Source organism: Marmota flaviventris, chromosome 5 (genome assembly GCF_047511675.1).
Source record: "Marmota flaviventris isolate mMarFla1 chromosome 5, mMarFla1.hap1, whole genome shotgun sequence".
In the NCBI taxonomy this organism is placed as follows: Eukaryota; Metazoa; Chordata; class Mammalia; order Rodentia; family Sciuridae; genus Marmota; species Marmota flaviventris.
This window is the reverse complement of record NC_092502.1, coordinates 56,329,858-56,354,209: the sequence shown is the minus strand read 5'-3', so window position 1 is coordinate 56,354,209 and position 24,352 is coordinate 56,329,858. Positions and strand designations below refer to the sequence as shown.

Here is a 24,352-nt window from a genome sequence, read left to right as displayed (position 1 = left end):
ATCATTAACAGTAAAATGTGAACATTTTAAGGCTCTGTACCCATTTGTAAAATTGTTCTCCAGAGGTGGCTGACCCACTCTTGATTCCCTGGTGGGTTCTGAATAAGTATTTGGAAGAAAAGAAGTATGAATTGAGTTGAAAGTAGTAGCGTAGAGGTAGAGAAAGTGTTAAAAAGCACAGCACATCTTAGTTACCCTTGTTTACAAACTGACAAAACACAGGGTGAGCAGGGTGTTTTAACCAATGAGTATTTTATTAAAAGCCAGTGGTGCACCAGGCTCAGTTGTTGTCCAGTAGGCCGACAAATACAAATGATGCCACCAATTCACTTAGCTTATCTGATTAAACAAAATACATTTCATAGAAATGATTATAAAATGCATTGCTGATAGAAACAGAATATATTTTATACTTATAGATCTTGTACCCTAAATAATTATTAGTAAAAACCAGCCAACCCATATGGTAAATAAAGTTAGCAACCAGTTATTTCTTTATTTTAGTCAACAGAGAAAGACAATTGTCATGTTGAAATGGGTTTCTGCATTCATCACAGCCTTACTGTTTCAAAGCTAACGTAGTTGACATACAATATGAAAAATTCATTTTTTATTCTGTATTAAATAATTGTTAAACACTTTTGGTTTAAAGTTAGTTTTGGTTTCAGAATAAGTTTAATTTACTATTTCTGTCTCGTGCCTCATGATTCACCATCTGTGGTGGGTGAGAATCACTCCAATTAAGTATTGGTTACAGGAACAAAGCAAAACATAAATGGGATAGTTTAATCCACTTTGCTTGACATTCTTGCCAAAACTGAATGAAGAAGTTAAGATACATAGGTGATTTCAAGCAAAACACAACAGCAGAAGGGGGAAGGGAGTGGGCGGGGGAAACTGGTGTTATTTGAAGCAAGCCTGTCTAATATTTAGAGACATTTATTGCCTTTTTGGAGACTTGGGTCATTCTTTAAAGGACTGTATTGAGTCCATTGGTGTTTGATGTATCCCTAGGTTTGAAGGTTGGGTAGGAGGGGTATAAGAGCAAAAGGAGGGTGGGAAGGACTTAACAGGTGTGGGGTGGAGTGTTTACTGACACAATCACGGCAATCGCAGAACCCCAATTGCCCCAGGGAGTGTCCACCAGGCCTTTCCTGAGACCTCCAGAGATGGGTCTGTTTTCTTCAGGCAGCGGCGGCAGCAGTAGAAGCAGCAGCAGCAGCAAAAACTTCTTCAGAGACAAGGTCAACTTTTATTGCACAAGAAGCAGAACAAATCCCCTCCCCTATCCTGAGCTGGAGACCTCCCAGTGCAAACAGGTCTGGATTCTCATCGGCTCGCACCTCTGGCCAGCAGGGGGCGCTTAACAAGCACGCCTGGGGAGCACCTTCTTGGCGGAAACGTGAGGTATTGTGTTGGCCCCAGCAATCTGGTGGGTCAGTCACTATTCTCAAGCAGCTTTTGTAAGTTGTTTTGTATCTTGAAATAAAAAAGAAACTTCTGTTAGTAAACAGAATGGAGTATCTTAAGGGTGTATTTGCCATGGCCTGTGTAATACTTGAGATTCAATATTTTCTACCTTGAATAAAAAGGTACACATAGGTTAAAGTGAAATAAGGCAAGCAAATGATTTTTCAAGGACTAGAATTCTGTTTGACAATCAAATCTAAAAATGGAAAAAAAAAAAAAAACTAAAGGAAAAAAAAAGAGTGGCACAAAAAGGAAAATGTCAGTAGAGACTGAGAGAAATGAGGTAGAAGAAAAAGAACAAAGAACTGACAACACCCAGTGCCACCCAAATTCATTTAGAGACCATGGGAAATTGGCCTTTCCAGAACCCATTTGATGTTTTTTTTTTTTTTGTACCAGGAATTGAACTCAGGAACACTCAACAACTGAGCCACATCACCAGCTCTATTTTGCATTTTATTTACAGACAGGGTCACACTGAGTTGCTTAGTGCTTCACTGTTGCTGAGGCTGGCTTTGAACTCACGATCCTACTGTCTCTACCTCCCAAGCCACTGAGATTACAGGAGTGTGCCACCATGCCTGGATCCTTTGATGGTTTAATTAGGCTAATGCCACATCATAATCATTAACATTCCCATTAGATATAATTTATGCACAACACTCCCAAGAAAACTGTAAATTTCACGGGGATAGGAACTGACCAAGGGATCGACCATGTCTTATGCTTGGACCTTAAGACTATAATCCACTAAAAATGGACATTAAATGTCTGTTGAATAAAATAATTTTAAAGAATTCAGAGCAAGGAATTCTCAACAACCAATATGGTGTTGGGAGTAAGGAACTCCATGCATCAAAGAAAAAAAAAAAAGGAGAACGTATTCTCCTATAATCTGGGTATTTGTCCCCTCTCACACTCATGTTGAAACTTAATCCCCAGTCATATGTTTCGTATTTTGAGGCAGGGCTTTATAGGAGGAGGAAGAGATACCCAAGTTAGTAAGCTTGTTGTCTCACCATGTGAACCCTTGTGCCACCTCAGGACTCCACAGACTCCCTATCAGCAAGAAGGCTTTCACTAGATGTGGCCCCACAACCTTGGACCTCCCTACCTCCTGAACCATAAGCTGAATAAGCCTTTATTCTTTATAAGTTGCCCAGTCTGTGATCTTCTGTTACAGCAAAAGAAAATAGACTAATAGACTAAGATATCTTTTGAAAAGGTCTGTGATGTCCTTCAGGCATACTTGGGCAAAAAAAGAGAAAAGGTCTCTAATGTGTACGTGGTAGGAACTGGATGTGTTGCTCACCTTAACCACCCAATACCACACACAGGCAGTTCTGTACATGAAATTGAGGACCAGAGGGGTTAAGGAACATGACCAGTTACACAAGCAGTAAGTGGCAGAGTAGTGATAAAAACAAAATTTACACTCTTTCTACCATACCATTCTACCACCATTAATGGCACTTCTAGTATCAAGAAAATAACTATGTATTTCTTTGCTCATAAAAAAAAATTGCCTTCTCTCATATTCCTGCTTCTTAACTTCCCTGCCTCCCTCAGTACCAAGGATAAGTGGAAAAACAGGAGTAGGAAGATAAAAAAAAAAAAAGAAACAAAAGATAGATACCCAAAATAGTGAAGACACACTTACTAAGGGCAAAAAACAAACAAACAAAAACTCTAAAACAAAAAACCAAATCCACAAAAATAAAACAAAAGAGGCAAACAATTTGTAGAAGAAAACCCAAATGTCTGATAAATAGATGAGAGGGTCAACCTCAGCAGTAATTAGGAAAATACAAAGAAAATTCATAATGAGATTCATAGTATCAGACTGGTAAGCAGGGGCCTGAATGGGTCAGGATAGGGCCAGTGGAAAGAGACTTTGAGGAGACATTTGAGGGTAAAGTTCATAGGATTTGCCAACACATTAGTCAATCAGGGGCAGGCGAAAAGCGGAAGGAGGTAGACATTATTCTTAGACTTCTAATGAGGAAGACTGAAAAGAACAGTGATCCCATGAGCAGAAACTGGGAGGTATTAACCAGGGAAAGACCATGAAGCTTAGACATGACCCATCCTTGAAGGTGTGAAAAGAAATCACTGGTACTGTGTAAAAGGAGCAGCCACCTTTCACACTTTTCCATAGCATGGAGCTGTTATTTCACCCCAGGTTGTGCTGTGTAATTGTAATTGCCTCTGAGGAAGGGGGCAGACCCATCCAAAACCAGGGGGGTGGCCTGATAACTCTTTTTCATACTCAGATTCCCTTGAGTAATACACGTAACTTATAGCTTTTCAGAATGTCAATTTGACCCAAATCTCCTTTTTACTAATTCTGCTTTGGGACAAAGGTGGTCTCCACTGGTACTACTGGAGAGGTCTCCCTAGCTGGCTAGCTGAACTGGGTCTGAAGCCCTACCAGAGACCCAGCCAGCTGTAGACCTGCTAAGAACAAGTCTTCCTGTATTCTGTCCCATTTCTACAGAATGTGGCATCCTGGCCAGGCCTGGCAGGAGAGTGAGAAGGAGAAAGCAGCAGGATTCTGTGTGCTTCCTATTCAGAGAATACCATTTGAATGTCAGAGTGAAAACTAATACCACTCTGTTCTCTAGGTCAGCATGAAAGGCAACATTAGTAAGCATTTCTTTATAAACAAAACCCAAACAACAGAATAAAAAAAATCATCTTCAATTCTCAGAACCTGATGTTTTAGAAAGGAAAAAAAAAATTAGTATCTAACCCACATCTGGTCTAGTTGATTTTGGATTTAAAAGAAAATGTTTCTTAGTTTGGCCAGAGATACAATGACTCAATATGAATTATCTGGTTGAAACAGTGGTTTGGAAACTCCTTTGCTTTCAACCCTTGTTTCTTAAATGCTAGGTAACATTTAATGTAGGACAGCAAAGATAACTTTGCTTATTTATATTTCATATTTCTTCCCAGAACTGCACTATTATGTAAAGCCACCAAATACTCAGAATTCATAATCGCAGTTCTAAGCAAACACTTGAGTTTTCACTCTACACCTTTCCTTAAGGATTAAGATTAGAAAGAAAAAGAAAGAAAGAAAGAAAGAAAGAAAGAAAGAAAGAAAGAAAGAAAGAAGAAAGAAAGAAAGAAAGAAAGAGGAAGGGACACAAATGCTGAAAGACCTGTTTATTAGGTTTAATTCTGGGATTTTTCTAGCATGTTGTTTCTCCTTGTTCACTCTCCCATCGGCTTCCAAGAATGCCACAAGCTAATGACAGATTTGCCCTGGGAAGATATTATTAGAGGTAGAGGTACATCAGTGGCCTCATCTACAAAGTCAAGGTCTGGATTCTGAGAAGCAATAAAGCCTAGGGCTGCTTGCTTGACTAATATATCAATTAACTGATATATGCCTCTGTTTGTCTTGTCCAAGAGATTGAATCCAGGGCTTCTTACATGCTGAACACATGCTATACCACTGAGCCCCAATCCCAGCCCCTAGGAGAGAAAGTTTCTAAGCACAACTTCGCAATCAGATCAGTTTCAAAATGTAGGTCCCCAGTCAACTTTCTAGTGTATCACCTTGAGCAAGGTAATAAAACTTGTACCTTCTCTAACAGACAGTGACCTACTGCAATATTTTATGTATGGCAAGAATCAGCCTGGGTGGTGGTGGGACTGGTCAATTGTCTCAGTTGACTCCCTACCATGCCTAGTGTCAGTGGTCACTTTCCATTGAGTCCTATGGCACAGAGAAATATGTCTAATCAAGGAGAAAACAAAAGAAAGACCAAGGGAAACCATGTATTTAAAGGAAAATGAGATTAAAATCTGTTTCTTGGGGGCTGGGGTTGTGGCTCAGTGGTAGAGTGAATGTCTTGCATGTACGAGGCACTGGGTTCGATCCTCAGCACCATATAAAAATAAATAAATAAAATAAAGGTTTGTGTCCATCTATAACAAAAAAAAAAGTAAAAAAAAAATATATTTCCATTATGGAAATAAAAAGTATTTTTCCATATTTACTTTGTAAACCCCTGCCCCCCACTCCCCTGCCAGGTTTGGTCATTTAGGTTTTCTGCAGACTGAGTTGTGTGAGTGTGTAAACCCTGGTCCATGGCAATTGATGGAAACTACCATGAAGAAAATGGGTCACCTTTTCTAACTTCACTATGTTAGCTGAAAGTTCTTGGCAGAGGACCTCCACATTTAATTGTACTTGTGATCCCAGGCTGGATGGTGCTATCTGTCTGTAAAAACAAAGAGAAAAATTATTAGCAGGGAGGGCAAAGAGAGAAGTGGAATGAATCCATTTTCAATTTGAGTGGCAAACTAGGCTATAATAGGAGAGAGAGAGCATTTCACTTGTTAATATCAGAAAGGCCCTGCAGTAATCCCCACCTCCAGACTAGGTATTTAGGAAATTAATTCTCACAAGCTCAGCTGAAAATCTTTTAAGCTATTTTTGTTCAAGGGAATGAGTTGTGCCTTGGCTTCCTAACAAAAATCAGACCATTATTTTCAAGTACATGGTTTCTTAGACTCCTTTTATTAACTCCTAACATCCTTTCTTTCCCTACCACAGCATACATTTGTAAGGCTTATTGCTAACTCAGTAATACACAGATTTTTTTTTCAAATGGGAGAAAGTTTAGAAATGTCTATCTCATTAATCAAATTTCCATTCAAGTCTGAGATTTTTTGGTTCCTTCCTTGAGACTTGTCATACCATCATAACAGGTGTCCAATATTTACCATTTGACTATTTTGGGCATGGCTCTTACTCTGGGGTCCTTTAGTTGTTAACACCATAGGAAATTTGGAGAAGTACAGTAAATACATTTTTCTTAGAGAGATGATCTAAAGCTGTTTATGAGATTTTCACAATCAAGTTAAGAACCATAATCTGTATCCACTCTACATTTCTTAGTTGTGATTTAATTGGCACTGTTCAGTTTTTGGATGGTGGTGACTGGTCCAATTTATTTTACATAGGTGCTGTTTTTAAGATAGAGGGACTTGGTAAGTTATGGACAATTATTTAAATCTTAAGAAAGATGTCAATATTCTTCATCCTTGACCCATGGAAACATGATCTCAATCCTTGATTTTTTTAGGTGAGGGATCTAAGGCCTGGAAAAGTGACTTACCAACATGAGACTCTGAGTAGCAGGTGTTCTCATCCCTGGGCTAGGGATATGGGGACGAGCAGAGCCAGCATCACAGGATGCTAACATGCTAACAAAGCTGGCAATATGCATGGATTCACAAGGATGGCTCTTCAGCAATGGAAGAGGAAAATTCACATGTGGATTCAGCTGCCCGGCAGCACAGATGGATCCCTCTGGACAAAGGACCTGGGGCAGCTTGGGTCCTGGAATAGGGCTGTGTCAACACACCTTCCCACCATGCTGTTCCCTGACCACATGTCACAAGCGATCTTTGTGATTTTTTTCCTTTGAAGGGTATTTTTCAGGTTCTTATTTCCTCCTGGATTGATTATTTTGAAAGTAGAATGAATGAATATTCAATTTGTTAGTGGAATTCCCCACTGATTATCACCAAGTTTATTAAATGATAATAGGACATGAGATCTATTTTTCTAATTGAACCAACTTCTTCTTATGTGATAGTGAACTAATAGCCTATAATAATCTGGAGTCACTACGCCTCTAATTCTGTTAACATTTGAACAGGTGAGAGAGTAAGGGCAGATTATGAATCTATTCCGAACTATTTATTAGGCTTCTATAATATATTGGTTCAAATGTAAACTGTGGCTCAAAAATAACCTGTAGACCAGCATATAGTAAGCCACAGAAGGTCTTTAGGTAACTTAAAGAGTAAAGAAGGCCCTAGAATGGTATACACAGCAATTCTCAAAGTGTTGATTATAGACCAGCACCATCAGCATCAATTGGGAAGTGCCATCCCAGGCCTATTGCATGAAAAACTCTTGGATGGATCCTTCAATCTGTTTGAACAAGCCCTGAAGATGATTTTGAGGCATCTTAAGGTTTAAGAGCCACTGATAGACTGAGAAGCCTATCTTTGTAATTTTGTAGATCTGCATTTGAATCCTGGTTTTACTATAAACAGTGAGACATTAGGTTAATTATTTCTTTTTATTTATTTATTTATATGGGGTGCTGAGAATTGAACCCAGTGCCTCACACATGCTAGGCAAGTGCTCTACCATTGAGCCACAGCTCCAGTCCCCTAAGCTAATTATTTCTGAGCCTCAGTTTTCTCATCTGTAAAATGGAAATAACAACCCTCTCATCAGATTATGGTAAAAATATAATGAAGATAATCTGTTTGTATTTGTATCTGTATATATCCATTCTAATAGAGATTCTTGCATATGGCAGGTAATTTGTTAAGGACTACCTCTACTTTTTTTTTTTTTTAAATTTATTTATTTATTTTTTTAGTTTTCGGTGGACACAACATCTTTGTATGTGGTGCTGAGGATCGAACCCGGGCCGCACGCATGCCAGGCGAGCGCGCTACCGCTTGAGCCACATCCCCAGCCCCAAGGACAACCTCTACTTTTAAAACTCGAGCTAAAAGTATGCTTTCTAATCTGAAAGAATGATTCTATTTTACTTGAGGAAAGAATACTATGTCTGAACAGATTTATTTGGTCAGACATGTCAAAAAGGAATGAATGAAAAATCTTCACAGACATAGTCAACTAATTACTAGTCGTATGATTCTATAGTTGTTGGGAGTTTTGTAAACAAATTGGTTAAAGATTTAGACATGATGAAATGTGCTGAGTTACTTGCATTGTTTTTCTTTTACAATGTCCTGACTCACTGCCATTTTATGAAGATAAACTTGTATAGGTTAATAAACAGGCCAAGGTCACAACCGACTCTTGGAATCATAGAGCAAGACAATGTGAACTTAGGTGCGTTTCTTGCCATATTACTGGCAACAGTATAGTAACTCGAGAACAGTGCAGGGTTAGGTCATTCATCCCTAGGAACCTCCTACCTCTTGACTTTTTATATCCTTAAAAGTATCATACAGAATGCATTCTCAGTGAATGTTTGCTAAGGAGGATGCCAAGCTTGGGTCAATTATTATGCTAATCTGAACAGCCAGTGGAGGTCAGCTAGAGGAAGCGTCTTACTCGGTACTGTGGGTATCCACGAAGGACGTTAGTGACCCCAGTCGCTCCTCCAGAGTGTTAATTCTGTATCTCATGTAGAAGGTCGAGATGATTAGGGCACAGGCACTGGAAAGAGATAAAGAGCAATTTCCAGCAGGTTAATGGCCAGGATCTAATATTCAAAAAACAATAAACTCAGAGCCAATTTGAATGCTGGAGCAAAGCATTTTCTAAAACAACTTGGCTAAAGAGGTGTTCAAAAGATCATTTTAAAAAACAGGTCGATGCTTGGGGCTGGGGTTGTGGCTCAGTGGTAGAGTGCCTGCCTATCATGTGTGAGGCACTGCGTTTGATTCTCAGCACCATATATAAAATAAATAAAAGTCCATCAACAACTAATAAAAACATTTAAAAAATAGGTTGATGCTTGTCATGAAACTTCATGGCCAGAAGGAGACTTAAAAAGACTAAAGCCCTAGTCCCTCAAATTGCAAATGATGGACATTCTAATAAGACTGTTCAAGGTCAGACCCAGGACCATCAAGCCAGTGTTCCTCCTCCCTCTACTGGAGGAGTCTGGGCAGAGAGTGCCTAGTCTGCTCCCCAGTGACTCACAAATCCCTTGCTTTATCTGGAAACCAGACTGGGCATGTTCTCTTTATTGTGAGGAACAGCTTAGAATTGGACCATGCTATTTTCAGAAGGACTGGTTACAGACTGGAAGCTGTTTAAAAAGTCAATGCCTGCGTTTTTAGGAGAGGGAAAAGTCATTTTGAAGATGTATTGTCTTTTCTTCACATTTTGAAGATGTCTTGTCCTTTCTTCAGAGGACAGGGAACAGACGGAAAAACAACAAGAAAAAGATACTTTGTAATTTATAGAACAATGTTCCAAGGAATGGTGTCTATTCAGAACTTAGTTCTCTGCTGAATTTGGTACAATCATTATGAAAATGTAACCTATGCTTAAGAAACCAAACAACGTCAATGTAGGGGACAGAAATTGTCAGACAAAATGTTTGGGTCCCATTAGAGACAAATACAACAAAGATTCACAATGGCTCTTGGCAATGTGAAGAGGTTTTTCCTTGAGAGAATTGAATCATTTGTTTAAATCACTCAGAGTAAATACATTTACTTACACAATTGCATAAAATATAAGAATATGGTGGAGAGCCGGACATTTCTGGGACTTCACTTTATGCAAAATTCCAATGTTTTCTGACAGACCTGTTGGGTGGAAACCAGAAAAGCAACAATTTGACACCGTGGCATACTTCCTTCATTAGGCAATGTCCCAGTGGGGAAAAGATCCTGGAGACAGGTGCTCAATCCCAGGGAAAAGACATCAGAGAAAAATATTAACTGAAGCCTTTTAGTTGTCACTTTAACCAGTAGTTTCAATTGTTTCTAAAATATTTCATCCAACACATGTTCACTGAGAGCCTTCTTTGGGTCAAGTATTGAGTTGGGATCAATGGAGAACAACAGAACACCATCCTTGCTCTCATGCCAGCATAACTGGTGACCAGTTATTAGAAGATTAGTAAACAAGAACCAATTCAATGATTTGCATTTACCACCAATATTTGGATCATAATCTCAAAGTATTCAAAAGAATGAAGTGGGCTCCATGAAGACTAATTCAGCTTTGTCCCCCCCACCCAGAGTACAATGCATAACTGGGTACTGGTTGCTTCATGAACAAGAGAGAATTAAAATGCAAAAACCTACAATGAGAAGGGAGGGACTATGTAGGGATCAAGTAAGACAATGAGATATTTTAAAGGTTACAAACAGAAATCTCCTCCCCTTTAAACAAAATAAACAAACAACCCCTCTCCCCCCAACTCTACTTTTTACCATGTACAGGGAGACTTTTGACTTTTCCTTCAGGAGTTCTGTTGACATGGGCATCTGCCCGAGTTGGTTTTGCTTCTCCCTTGGAGACGTTCAGAACTGTCTGGGATTCTGTCACATGGAAATCTACCAAGTCAAAGTGGAACTGGATCAGTTTTCTCCCCAATGTATTTAAAAACACAGGATCAACTACAAAGCAAAGCGCTCTTAATCTGTATAATGGCCGAGTACATAAATGGATCTTCTCATAAGTTGGGTGAAGTGGCTGGTGATGGAAATCCAATGCTCAAGCAAACAAGTAATAAAACAATATAAGGACAGCCTGTTGTCATCCCGCCAATTTGCAAGGGAAATTTGTCTATAGCAATTAATGCTATCACTGAAATAAGAAGATAATACTACATGCTGATTTTCCTCCACCATGCTAATATTATGTCCATTTAAGAGACATTTGTTAAATGCATAAAGGGAAATGGACTTTGACCACTTAGGTAATTCCTTTCCCTTAAACTTTCAAGTTGCTCCCTTTCAGATTCCCTTTGCAACTGTTAACTAGGACGACAAGGTGGGCTTTTTTTTTTTTTTGTCTCTTTCTATGGGGAGAATGAGAGAGTTTAGTGGGGAATCAATTTTAGTTAAGAAACAAAGATCTGCCAGACCTCGAGAGTTCTCAGACTCCGGGGTTTGAGAACCAGAACTGCTGTATCCTTCCATGTCTTGACTTCTCTGTCGAACCACTCCATCCACATCTGAGAATTCATCATTGAAATCCTGAGGGAGACAATGAAAGGAAGAGAGGCCAATTTTTCCGCATTAAACAGGCAGGCTTTTGTGACTTGTGGCCATCTCCATTAGGCCTGACCCATAAAATACGGAAAAGAAGGAAGGATTACCCCACACTACTGGGATTTTCCTAAGAGATCAGAGTATCTGGTTACTGAAACTGAGATTCTTCTGGGCAGTTAGCATTCTGTCCACAACAGTGACCAACTTGTTTGAGGCAAATGTCTAAGGAAAAAAAAAAAAAAAGCTGGAATGCTAATGATTTGGAAAGCTTCCAGTGTAAAACTGAAGAATTCTCATTAGCACTTTGTAATGAGAAAAAACTGAGTGCTATAGACATACAGAGGAGAAAAGAGTGGATAGAAAGCTCTAAATCCAAGTTTGAATATGCAGAGAGGTATTACTAAATTATAGTTTTTTTTAAAAGATGTTAAAAACAGAAGGAAAAATGACTTTAGAAAGTAAACCATAAAATGAAAGTTTCAGCTTTTTTCCTTCCCTCAACTGATCAAAATAAGGTCAGTAATGTAAAATTTAAATTATAGGGAGATGATAGAGGAGTAAGGGAAAAGGCAGAGATGTTTCAGTTTGCATTCCTTGGACTCCTCCAAAGTACTTGGAACTACAGAGATAAGTGGGATCATTAAAATGTCCCAGCAGAGGTATAATTAGGCTGAGCTTTTAACATTTTAGTTAGCTGCCAGATGAAGAAGAGACTCCTCTTGCAAGCAAATCACCAACCTTTTGCCTTGAACTTGCCTCTTTTGGTCATCTCAACATTCATTTGTATTTTACACAAGAATTTATAGGGGAACGAAAACTGAAAAAATAAATCTCTTCAAGTTCATCATGATCTATTGAATGCCTAGAGTGTTATCAGGCTGTATGCAAAGCTCCTTGCATACATGATTGCATTTACTGCTCCTAACCACATGGTGATGTGGGCATTTTAGTGGATGAGAAGACTGAGCAGTGCCGGAGCTTGCCTGATGACATCACATGATGGGTGGAGCCCGGATCTGAAGCCAGGCTTGCTGGATTTCAAATCACATCTAATTGTGTTTTGCAATGCTTCCCATTACTTTTTGTAAAAGATAGATCCTTAAAAAATTGAGATAAAATTCACAACATAATTTAAAATATGCAATTCAGTGGTTCTTAGAATATTCACAAGGTTGTGCAACCATCATTCCAGAATAGTCCTCCCCAAAGAAAGCCCATACCCACCAGCAGTCACTACCAATTTCTCTCTCCTCCCACTCCCTGTTAACATCTGACTTAATTTCTGTGCCTATGGGTCTGCCTGTTTGACACATTTCAGAGGCAGAGGGTCCCTGACTCACAAGTTTTTGACTTTGTGACAGTGTGAAAGCAATTCACATTCAGTAGAAACTATATGTCAGATTTTGAATTTTGATCTTTCTCTAGCCTAGTAATATACTCTATAATAATCTCTTGTGAAGCTGGATAGTTGCAGAGAGCAGAAGCTCTGGGTCAGCCAAGTGACCATAAGGGAAAACAATGGATACTCTGTGGTGTACTCCACTGGTAAGCCCTGATGTTCAGTGAGCTAGGCATAGTGAATGAATTTTTGACTTATGATGTTTTCAATTTATGATGGGTTTCTAGGGATGGAACCCCACCATAAGTTGAGGAACATCTGTAACTGTAATCATACAATACATGACCTTGTGTGTGTCTGACTTCTTTGATTAAGCATTTTGTTTTCACTTGCCACCCATTTGGTTGTACATATCAACACTTCATTTCTTTGTTATGGCTGAATAATATTCCACTGTATGTATACACCACATTTAAAAAAAACTATTAGTTAGCTGAAGGACATTAGGGGTTTCTCCCTACTTTTTGTCTGTCATGAATAATACTGCTATAAACACTCTTGTAATAGTTTTTATATGAACATTCTACTACTCCTTAAGAAAAAATTCTACTACTCCTTAAAAAAATTCTGTACAGGAAGATTTGTAGGAGGTATTGAAACTATGGGATCATACTGCTTCACTAAATGCAAATATATAAGAATAACAGATTTGGGAATAATTACTTGTATGACACTGTACTCTTTGGGGAAACATTATATTCCATTAGAGGTACAAACCTTGTACAAAAGGGAGTTATTTCCCACTAGAGATTTACCCTACAGTCAACAAATTCTAAAGGAACCAAATAATGTCTACCTGTTACTTGGGCATTATAGTTTTCTTTCATTCATTTCTGAGTTTGCCTCATTTTCTTTTCTATGCTGTCAAGCCGATGAAGACAAGAATTAGCTTTCTCTCCACATGTCTGAGGCAGAAAAACAAGGCTACTCAGCAAAAAGGGATGCCTACTCTCACCTCCCGATGGGAGAGAAGCCCTGAATTAATTTTGATTTTTCCAGTTTTCTTATAGTATACACTGGTATGGTGCTTTGAATATAGAATACTTTTGTGGGATGACTTATGCCCTGCTTCAAATAGATTTGCAAATCCCTTTAAAACCATGCTAATGGTATATATAGCTCAGTTGTAGAGCACTTACCACCCTCCACCAAAAAAAAAAAAAAAAAAGAAAAAAACAAACAAGCAAACAAAGCCAGTCCTTATGTATTTCTGTGGTGACCAGAAACTCACTAAGACAGCTTATTATCATGTTTCATTTGTTTTACAGAACTCTTCAATTACTAGAAAAAAGTTATGGTTTCCAGTGTGTCCCTCTTCTTCCAGAGACAGATCTGGAAGAATCTGCTTCAGCTCTGCCTCAAACTCTGAGGTCCTAAGCTCCTCCCACACCCTGGCCATGGTGTATGCACACAGTAATTATGGAACACACTCCCTTTCTTTTGCCTGAAGATAGTTATGTAGGCAACTTACCAGGGGCAGAGATGAAGGACGGTCTGCTTGGAAAAAATTTTCACCAGAAGACTGAATGGGGCTGCTACCAACACTTACATTCTGAAATTATTGGAACAAAATGAAAATCCAGATCAATTATAGGCAACCAGAGGCAAGAGAGAAGAAAGGCAGCTATAGAAACTCAGGATGGTCACACTTACTTCCAAGTGCCCACACACAGATTTTAGCAGTTTGTAAGTTGAATCTCTGGAGAGTAAGGAGACAAATATGTACTGAAAAACAAAAGGGAATAAGTATTAACAGAGACTCCATTATGAGAAGCATGAGTTCAGAGTTCAAATAAGCAGCTGTATATATTTGTTTTCAAATGACACAAACCATCCCCCTTACCCAAACATTCAAATTTTACTTCATTTAAATAAATAATAAAACAAGTATAAGGAATAAAGCAAGTATTACCTCCCCCATAACAATAAAACTTCTAGACTCAATTTAAGAATAATAAAGAAATGTAGGGCTCCAAAATTCTGACATAGGTGCCCCTCAAAAGCTCAGAGAGCAACGGGCCTAGACATTCAGAAAAGACCAGTGGTATCTGCTAGATCCTCTTAAAGTCTCTCCCACTCCAGTTTTGTTTTTGTGTTTAAAGGTATTTAACAATTCCCCTGGGTCCACTTTCTCTGCCCTGACCTAGATTTCCTCTGAAAACTTCCCAGCAACTCTAATAGGCCAGTTCTTTTTCACACCATTTCCAGATTCTTCCCTGTACAAATATGGAGATTTTTCTAGTGGTTGCTTATAAGTGAGTTATGGGAAAAGAGTAAAATCAGAGCCAGGCAAATAAGCTGGAGACAAATGACATAAGGAAAGTTATACCATAAATGGGATATTCACAAAATATAAAAACTCACTTTTCTCCATCTATCTGAGCCACTGAATCTTTTCAGATCCCCTTTGTATGACTTTGTGATGATCCCTCTCTTTCATCAAGAAAACTTGATGTCATTTCCAAGTAAGTATTTATTATATTCCAAAGTAGTTAACACTGTGGGTTCTGGCATTAGATTCAGTTGTAAATTTTGGCTTTGATATTTACCAAGTGGGTGATTTTGGGGAAAGCTGCTCAAGCATTCTTGCCTCATAGGTTGGTAGCGTGGAATAAATGAGAAAATACAAAGAAAGCATTTGATGTGTGAGGGATACTAATGCCAGTTAGCTGTTAGTATTTTTTAAAATCTCAAAATAGATATATTAACTTATTTGCTAGCTCATCAGAATTGCCTCTTTTTATCTTTCCATAAGTTATCTAGTATGGTGAGAAGTGGAATATAGCTATGTGTTTTCATAAATATGGTAGGTAAGAGATTAAAAAAGAATTTCAAGTAAAAAACAAGTAACCGAACTTCTCCATTTCCTCTCTCCTGTCAAGCTGAAATAAATACCATTCTCTCTTTCTCTCCTCCACCCTCTCTCTTTGTGGTGCTGGGATTGAACCCAGGGCTTCAGGCAAGCTCTCTACCACTGAGTGATGCCTAGTCCATGAATTATTACCACCTCGAATGGGAATATTTCTGGTTGCACGTGTCTGGGATAGCCCAGGAATCAACAGTAGCTCTAGAATTTCTTGATAGAAGAGAGGTTGTCCAAGCACCTGGTAGCAAAAAGGGGTGGGAACTGATCCCAAAGCTATAATTGTGGAGCAGGTACAGGTTTCATGCATTTGGGATGACTCTGGGGAGGCACCTAACTGGTTATGAGAAGGCTGGCCAACCCCCTCCTAGAGACTCTTCAGTGTCACCTGCCTCCCCTATCAGCAAGGCCGCTGTCATTATTTTTTCTAGTAATATTAAAGGAATTGAATATTTCAGTTTTGTCTGACTGAACAATTGTTAAGGAAAGGGAAGTTGGGAAAGAATTTAACTTTTTTGACCTTGGTCAAGCAAGTATAGTTAAGTCAGTAGGAAATTCAAAATTGGGAACAATTACATTAGAATAAATCATTTTGCGGGGGGAAATATAACATAATTTCCCTAGGCTATAATTTTTAAAATTAGTCTTATAGAAAATCTCCAGCTTCACTGTAGGAGATGATGATATTTACGGTCCCAGGTCTCTGTCCTTGGCAAGAAGCCTGGAAGGCAACAGAGCCCAGAGCAGGAGGATAAAGCAAAAGTGCTCATGCTCTGCAGGAGTACTCACCTTGTCTGTGACTGTTGCTATAATCAGGGCATTTGGCACCAGAAGAGCAGTTTTGGTTTTCTTTATTAGGGTTACTGAGAATGCTGGAATAGAGATCTGAAACAGATTCAGGAAGTTAGCACTGGTTTAGACTTCACAGGAGAGCACTTCAAATCTACATATTAAAGGAAAAATGGGGAGAAAAGATAAACAAGGAAATCAACACCAGCATCAAGCTCCCTAGACTTCATGAAGAAAAGTGAATCTTCTCAGCAATTTAGTGAGACCCTCAGCAACTTAGTGAGACAGCATTCCTGGGTTCAGTCCCCCTGTACCAAAAGAAAAATAAAAGTGAATCTTACAAAGTGGTATGAGTCAGGCGTGGTGGCACACACCTGTAATCCCAGTGGCTCGGGAGGCTGAGACAGGAGGATCTTGAGTTCAAAGCCAGCCTCAGCAATGGTGAGGCACTAAGCAACTCAGTGAGACCTGTCTCTAAATAAAATACACAATAGAACTGGGGATGTGGCTCAGTGGTTGAGTGCTTTGATTTCAATTCCTGGTAACCCCTCCCCCCAACCAAAAAAAGAATAGTATGGATGGTGCCACCTGAACTCTTCAAACTGGTGTTTATAAAGCCAGAGGACAAATCTGGACCAACAATTCTACTGAAGGTCTTACTGGGAAACTTTTCTCTTTAGGCATGGGGAATAGAATATAAAAATTACATTCATTTTCATTTATTAGAGCCCAAGAAGTTCCAAGATGTGGTCACCCGCTTTGGGTTAACTTCCACATGCCCCACTCCCCTCTGTGTAGGGCATGTGTGGGTGGGGACAAAATTCAAGAATGCCAGTGCAGTAGAGAAATCACTGCAGAGTCAAGGTTATTCAGTTCTGCATGACTCCCTCAGTCTTACAAACTTTCTACTCTGGGCCTGTTTCCTGATCCATGCATTGGAGATAGACTTGTCTATAGAATTTTCCATGACTTAAATGTGAAATATAATATGGAAATATATGGAAAAAGGCCAGTATCAGATAAAAATTTCCATCCATTTCCTCATTTGTCTCATGAAATTAGGATTTTTTAAATTAGAACCAAAAAATAAATTTATTAGAACCCAAAACTACAAAAATAAACATACATTGGTGAAATATAAATTCACCTCTGGTTCTAATAAAAATGACAAAACTGTAGAAGCTGTCATTATTAACACCTGTTTACCAGATGGGAATGTCATTTAATTACGATAAGACTATAAAGTTGGTATCTTATAATGAAATTTGTTTAGAGAGGTACATGACTTGCTTGAGGTCCTACATAGAGAAGGTTACAAAGGTAAAATCTGAACTGAATTGATCTGAAATGTGGGTTATTTTCAATACATTGTGCTATAAGAATGTACGAGATGGTGCAAAGAACACTAGGCACTCTGGATATCTTGTTATATCCTCCCAACCTCATTTGGTTACAAAGAAGAATAGATCATATCACTTTGATCCCTGAATAATAGAGTCACACAGGAATGGTTAAAAGAAAATGATGTCACTCCCTCCATAGGTCTGTGTGCTTGCCTGAACATGTGTTTTGTTAAAATGCTTCATTTATTCCAAAAGAGATCAACAAGGTTGACAGGAAAGAGGAGGCCTTGCGTTAGTACTACCAGCTTGAGGAAGGAAAACGAACTTTTAATTTTGAATCTTTGCATTCACATTTGGGTTTATGAGATGCGCTGACTTATTGCCCTGCCAAGTTCCAGACAAGAAGACTAAGGAGGAATGAGGAACTAATCCAAATTAGGTATTTTCTCAAAGCTCTTTTGCCAAAGAACTCTACCCACAAAAAATTTTAAAAATAGGAGGTAATTCTGCAGTTGTAAATTGGGATACCTTTGGGAAAACTGAATTTGAAGACCTATGAAGATTAATGATGATATCAAAATGAGTCCAATTTGGTTTTTGAGCAGCAGTGCAAACACACAGTGACAAGGGACTATAAATTTAGATTTTTCTAAGGCACTGAACACCCTTAAGGAGTTTTCAATCATGAGTGCAAAATTACAACTCCACAGCATTTGTGAAACGAAGCTGAAATTACTTTTCAGTGAGACCAAATGGAACTTGATAGATGCATGCTAATTTTACTAGTGTCTGAAATAGAGACCGGCCGACGACAAGGTTCTGATCAAATTAAGGCTAACTTTATTAACAGTTTTCCACGGCAGGGTGCTTAGAAAGTTCCCCTTCCGAGAGCAAATTATCTGGGTGTCTTCAGTTCATACTGGAACATGCTGGACTTCTATTGACAGTGAGGAGATTCTGTAACATCTCGGAAGCCCAGATCTCTTTTGATACTCATCAGAGAGGAAGAAGCATATGACTCACTATTATGGTTCTTATTCCCACTCCCTGCTAATTTTCAATCTTCTGCCTCTGTAAGTTAGACAGAGCACATGCAAAAACAATCCCCAAGAGTCTGCATCTTTAAACACCCAGGGTTTTACCTTCTTTTTATCATTTCTCTGTTAGGTAGAAGTAGGGTTTTTAAAGCCATTGCAGAATAGTATTAGCTTGAAACTGCATTTACTACCTTTCTTCATTCTTCCATCTCTAACTGAGGACTGTCTTGGTCCATGAATATCTTTAACCCTTGCTTCTCTGCTCAGAGATGTTGGCTCTCCCTGAACTTCTGAGAACTACCTTTACCACACTGAATGGTACTATATAATCTCCTTCCCAAATCCATGAACGAGTTCTCATAATTCAGAAATCTAGACCGTATGGTGAGATACTGCTTAATATTGCTTTGTGTTATATTGATTCAGATAATACCTCAAACCAAAATTTGCTTATTTAAATGTGTCTCTACAAAATAAAGAAGGAAGGGGCTGGGGATGTGGCTCAAGTGGTAGTGTGCTCGCCTAGCATGTGTGAGGCACTGGGTTCGATTCTCAGCAGCACCACATAAAAAATAAAATAAAAGATATTGTGTCCACCTAAAACTAAAAAGTAAATATTTAAAAAAAAATAAAGAAAGAATACAAAAAAAACCCATGTTTTACCTGAAGAGTAGTATGCTTGTCTATACCTAATGCCAAAAAAAGAAAGTTTCCATTGTATTTGTTGAGTGGTCTCTATACATGTGCCAGAGGCTTTCAGGAAAATATTTTTAAAGAAGCAAATCAACTCAAATAAAAAAGTTTATCATCAGCCTACTTCCTGGGTATAGAGACTGCTTATTCATCATCATGAATCAGAGTGACTGAAAACTCACTGTCATGCAACCCAAGAAGATGTTTTTGTTGACTTCTTACTCTGGTGGCCTGAGTGAACTGTGATGTAACACCATGCTCGAAGGCAAGGATGTCATCAGGAGGGGATTATCTCTTCTCTTCCTACACTGCAGGTTTAGAAGGCGGTGCCGCGGGCAAACTGCCAATTTCCTCAGGTTATTCTCATTTATGCTCAAGTGTCACGCACCTCTGCTCCCTGAATCTGTGTTTAATGAGAATGAAAAGGCTCAGTATCAGAGAGTCCTTGGGGAAGTGGGTATGAGACTCCTCCAGAGGAGGTCTAAGTGCTGCCCTTGCTGCTGAGGATGTGCTTCATGTGCAGGTCTCCTCTTTGTTGGTCTGAATATGGTGTAAAGTTTAACATTTCTTACACAAAGGGTTTTGGTTTTAATGAATGCCTTTGAAAGAAATTGTATCACCTTCTCATATGAAACACTCTTGGAGTGTTTCTGGTGACATTTGGGCAAAGGGTATCTAGGGGAGAGGGACCTTGTGCTTGTATAAGGAAACGAGTGAGCATGCTGAAGGGAGGACTCAATCCTTGACTCCATTTTCTCTCTCTCTGACCTGTTTGTCTCTGAGTTATTCTTCCCCTCAGTTATCTTAAATTCCAGGTCTGAGAGATAACATCTTATGATGGATATTGAAACTGCCCTTTCTGCCCCCAGCCATGATTTTGTTGGTGCTGACAAGACAAGACTGCAAGACAAGACCAGCCCAGGACAAAGATCAATTCGACCAGGACCTGAGCAAGATCATGGCCACTGCAACCCCCTTGCCTCTCGCCTCTGCTCTTTCCTGGTAGAACCACAGTGCTACTGTTGAGGCCCTGAAGATAGCGCTCTGACCTGTCTTCCCAGTACAACCACACTGAGAATATATTCCCCAATAGCTTTTGCTATTGTTGTTTTTTGGGGTGGCTGGGAGTCGGCCTGGTCTGCTGGGATTCCCCAGGGGCCAGGACTACAGTTAACAATGGTATTTAGGCAAAGAGGGAAGTTAACGTCATCTGGGGGCATTGAAAACCTGTAGTCTTTGAAACCACAGCAAAAGAAACTTGGTGTAAAGGCATAATCATGATATATTTACAAACAGAGTTAAGTTAAAAACAATTTATATGTGCAATATATAAAAATGCAGGATTAGCTTTCTTTTCTAAATATCATACCAACCTTAGTGTCTTTTCCAAAGACCTTGGAATGAAAACAAATCCAGTTTTCTGATACAAAGAGCTTTCCTTGGTATAGTATTTCTTTCTGTAGAGCGCAGGTAAAGCCTGGGAGAATACAGACAGGTATAACAGCACCATTTAGGATCCCACTAAAATATTATTTTCATTTAAAATAAAAGTTGTGTATCTATTCAAGAATGGGCAGAGATAATATACTCATACTCCAAAATTCTATCACCTCTTTCTCAGTCATCTTTAGTGGAATAAAAGCTGCGGTGACTGGATTTTATTTTTTAATTCAAAGTCTTAACAGATTCTAGAATAAGAATCAAAACGGGATGTAAGTTAACCATCATACCCGAGAAACCGAGACTGGTGTTTCAGAAGCCTCCTGTTTAGGAAGGTGTGTCACCCGTGAGAAGGTGTGTCACTCGTGTGCCAACTGTGGCACGCCTGGTCCTCCCTTCCCAGGGATCCTCACTAATGACTCACTAAAGAAATAGCCAGCCACTTCAGGGAGAGCATGTGACTTTGCCCTCTGCCTGGAGATCATTGCAGGAATCTAGCATCTTGCCTTCATACATGTACACCAAAAGAGGCTAGGAGTGAACCTTGGGGCCCCGATGTGATGGGCCACACACATCACCAGCATTCTGGGAATCTGCATAGCACAGATATTAGCATATCTGTCTATACTTTTGACCTGTGTGTCCTTTTAACTTTCTTGTAGCCTCTCTTGCCCCAGGCTTGTTATACTTGAAAAAAAAAAAATCTCAGGATGATTCAATCAGCTGTATTTCAGCAATAAATACAAAAGGCAGGAAATCATTCTGGAACTATGCTGGATGAGTCCATAACTCATGAAGAGATTCAGCTTCTCATTCTACTCTCTTACCTTGCAAGGCACTAGGGGAAAGGTGACTGTGGCTGGCATTATTGCTCCTCCATGACCTGCTGCCTTCAGAAACCTATTCCCCACACTGACTCGGTTCCCCAAATAAGTAGCAGCTTCTCACATATGTGGCTTAGAAGTTAAAACAGGTCCAAACTTACTTTGCCTCAGTGGTTCCTCAGTTGGGACATCAAGAAACAACTTGTGAAAGTGCATGTTCGCCTTGTACTGCAGAGAGGAAAACACAGGCCTCACTGTACAAATCCTAACTCCAATTTAGATTAAATAACACATTTTCCCTCCCTTAATGCTATCTTTAGGAATTTACCCTCTCTGATCTTATAAATCTCCAACCCAGCCCTTCACTTGGAGAACAAAGGTTTATTCTAACAGGATTAATGCCTCGCTGGGTGGACACCACATGCAGCAGGTGGTCAGCTGAAGTATCAGGCAGGACAAGGATGTTCCTGATAAGGAATGAGATGAACTCTAAGGAATCTCACTAGAGAAGGTACTGGCTACCAGGGCACTAAAGATATGGGTACCTCAGAAGATCCCAAAGGGTAGAGCTTTGTACTCAAATAAACCTGGACTACAGTCCATGGTGTGGGATCATGGCCCAGTCAATTCACTTCCCTGGGTCTTGGTTTTCTCTTCTGTGCCAGAGGCCAAAGCATCAGAGAGATGCCACCAGGCTTACAAGGGTAGCACACTGCCTGCTTTCCTTCTTTTCCTCCCTTCCTTCCCCTCTTCCCCTCCTTCCCTCCCTCCCTCCTTCCTTCCTTCCTTCCTTCCTTCTTTCCTTCCTTCCTTTCTTTCTACACCAGGGATGGAACCCAGGGGCGCTTAACCATTGAACCACATCCCCAGCCCATTTTTAATTTTTTATTTTGAGACAGAGTCTTGCTGAATTACTTAGAGCCTTGCTAAGTTGCTGAGGCTGGCTTTGAACTTGAGATCCTCCTGCCTCAGCCTCCTGAGCTGCTGAGATTACATGCCTGTGCCACTGTGCCCGGCTGACAAGTGGGATTTCACACAAAAGAATTAACTCTCCAGGGCAGTAGAAGGCCCAAGAGTTGGAAATGCTGCACATTTCTTCATCTTCACCATGTGCAGCTTGCAACTTGCTTTACACAAACCTCATCCTCAAAATAACCCTAGGAACTCGGTGTCCCTATTCCAGGGCTTAGGACCTCTCTTCAGGAATACCGGGAGCTTTAAGCCATACCAAAAAAGTAGGCAGAGTGCTACCCTTATAAGCCTGGTGGCATCTCTCTGAGCTAGGTCCTCCCTCTGCAGGATCACTCTGCTGCATAGGATGCTTCTGAAGAAAAAGTCTGATTAGGAGAACTGAGAGAGACGGGCAAGTAGGCCCCTGATGATGTAGTCCCCAAACCAGGGGGGCTCAACGGCAGGACCGGACCTCTTGTTGCTGTACAGGAAAGCTGTAGACCAGGTTGTCACAATGACAGGTGGTCCCTGCAAGCCAGCTATTTTATAGATAGACACCTTACATAAAGTACATTTCCTTGTGCTGCTTCTTAGGAGGGCACTTTGCACTGAGAAAGATACCCTGATGAAAGCTAGGTGTTTGATGGGAGCTTCAGTAGTATTTTGTGTTTAATGGCTACAGGGAGCACTGTTCACACATTTGATTTAAAACATCTTAGGTCATGGAGTCTTTAAAAGCATCAGTGTAGAGGCAGGAGGATCTCCAGTTCAAAGCCAGCCTCAGCAATCTAGTGAGGCCCCGAGCAACTCGGCAAGACCCTGTCTCTAAATAAAATACAAAAATGGGCTGGGAATGTGGCTCAGTGCTTAAGTGCCCCTGGGTTCAACCCCTGGCGCCCCCCTCTACTCCAAAATGTCCGTGTAATGAAGAGCCAAAAAAAAAAAAAAAGGTAGTGGAACAACACATATAGTACCTGACTCTTGATTGGATCTGGGTAGGGAAAAAAAAAATCCCAAACACCTTTACTTTATAAAGGACATTCCTTACTAGGGCAGTTATGGAAATACAAACTGAATTTTGGTACTTCATTAAATTTCATGGGTGTGCTGTTTGTTTTAATTTTTAGGAAATACATATTTAAGCATTTGGGGTGATATGTCAAAAACCCCCTCTCAAGCCCCCAAATGACAAGAAGACCGGCCTAGAAGTGGAGCTCAGGGGTGGAGCATTTTCTTAGTGTGTGGGAGGCCCTGAGATCAACTCCCCACACCCAAAACAACAACAAAAAACACCAACCCCAAACTCCTGGCCCAAGTAAACACGTCACACTCAGTGACACAGAACTGGGCTTTGTTACCTAGTGGGGTGTATCTGAGAGCAGAACTGAAATTACTTCTGCAGAAGGCCTTTCTTCTCTGGTGCCTTTTCTGTAATTTTAATTGTGGATGTTACATCGTCCCCTGTCCTGCTAACTATTAGACAAGCACTGTGTTAGTATATGCTCTCTGGGTACTTGTCAGAGTTAGGGGACACAGCACAGCATCTGCTACCTCTCAGTATGTGTCGAAAGGTCAGGTGTAGAATCTAATAGTGATGAGAAATTGACCAGAGGAAGAGCCATTGTCTGTCCTTCCAAACTCTCTGAACTCCTGTGCCTATGTCAGTCATGCAGGAAGTTGCCTGCTCAGGTTATTTTATTTTATTTGTTGTTTTTGGATACACATGATAGTAGAATGTATTTTGACATATTATACATACGTGGAGTATAACTTATTCTAATTAGGATCCTATT

The 24,352-nt window shown here is 39.8% G+C and overlaps 1 protein-coding gene across 1 annotated transcript in view; it reads right to left on the bottom strand.

The window, feature by feature from the left end:
* Positions 1 to 235: 235 nt before the first annotated feature.
* Positions 236 to 24,352, bottom strand: part of Gramd2b (GRAM domain containing 2B) — a 68,412-nt gene continuing 44,295 nt past the window's right edge. Inside the window, exons 4-14 of the mRNA XM_027949298.3 lie at positions 21,770 to 21,836; positions 20,718 to 20,821; positions 16,272 to 16,367; positions 14,273 to 14,344; positions 14,091 to 14,171; positions 11,094 to 11,205; positions 10,438 to 10,560; positions 9,717 to 9,804; positions 8,597 to 8,701; positions 5,612 to 5,705; positions 236 to 1,479 (exon numbers count right to left, since the gene is read on the bottom strand). Coding sequence (XP_027805099.1) covers positions 1,438 to 1,479; positions 5,612 to 5,705; positions 8,597 to 8,701; positions 9,717 to 9,804; positions 10,438 to 10,560; positions 11,094 to 11,205; positions 14,091 to 14,171; positions 14,273 to 14,344; positions 16,272 to 16,367; positions 20,718 to 20,821; positions 21,770 to 21,836 — 984 coding nt within the window. The 3' untranslated portion in view covers positions 236 to 1,437. The remainder of the gene's footprint in view (positions 1,480 to 5,611; positions 5,706 to 8,596; positions 8,702 to 9,716; positions 9,805 to 10,437; positions 10,561 to 11,093; positions 11,206 to 14,090; positions 14,172 to 14,272; positions 14,345 to 16,271; positions 16,368 to 20,717; positions 20,822 to 21,769; positions 21,837 to 24,352) is intronic.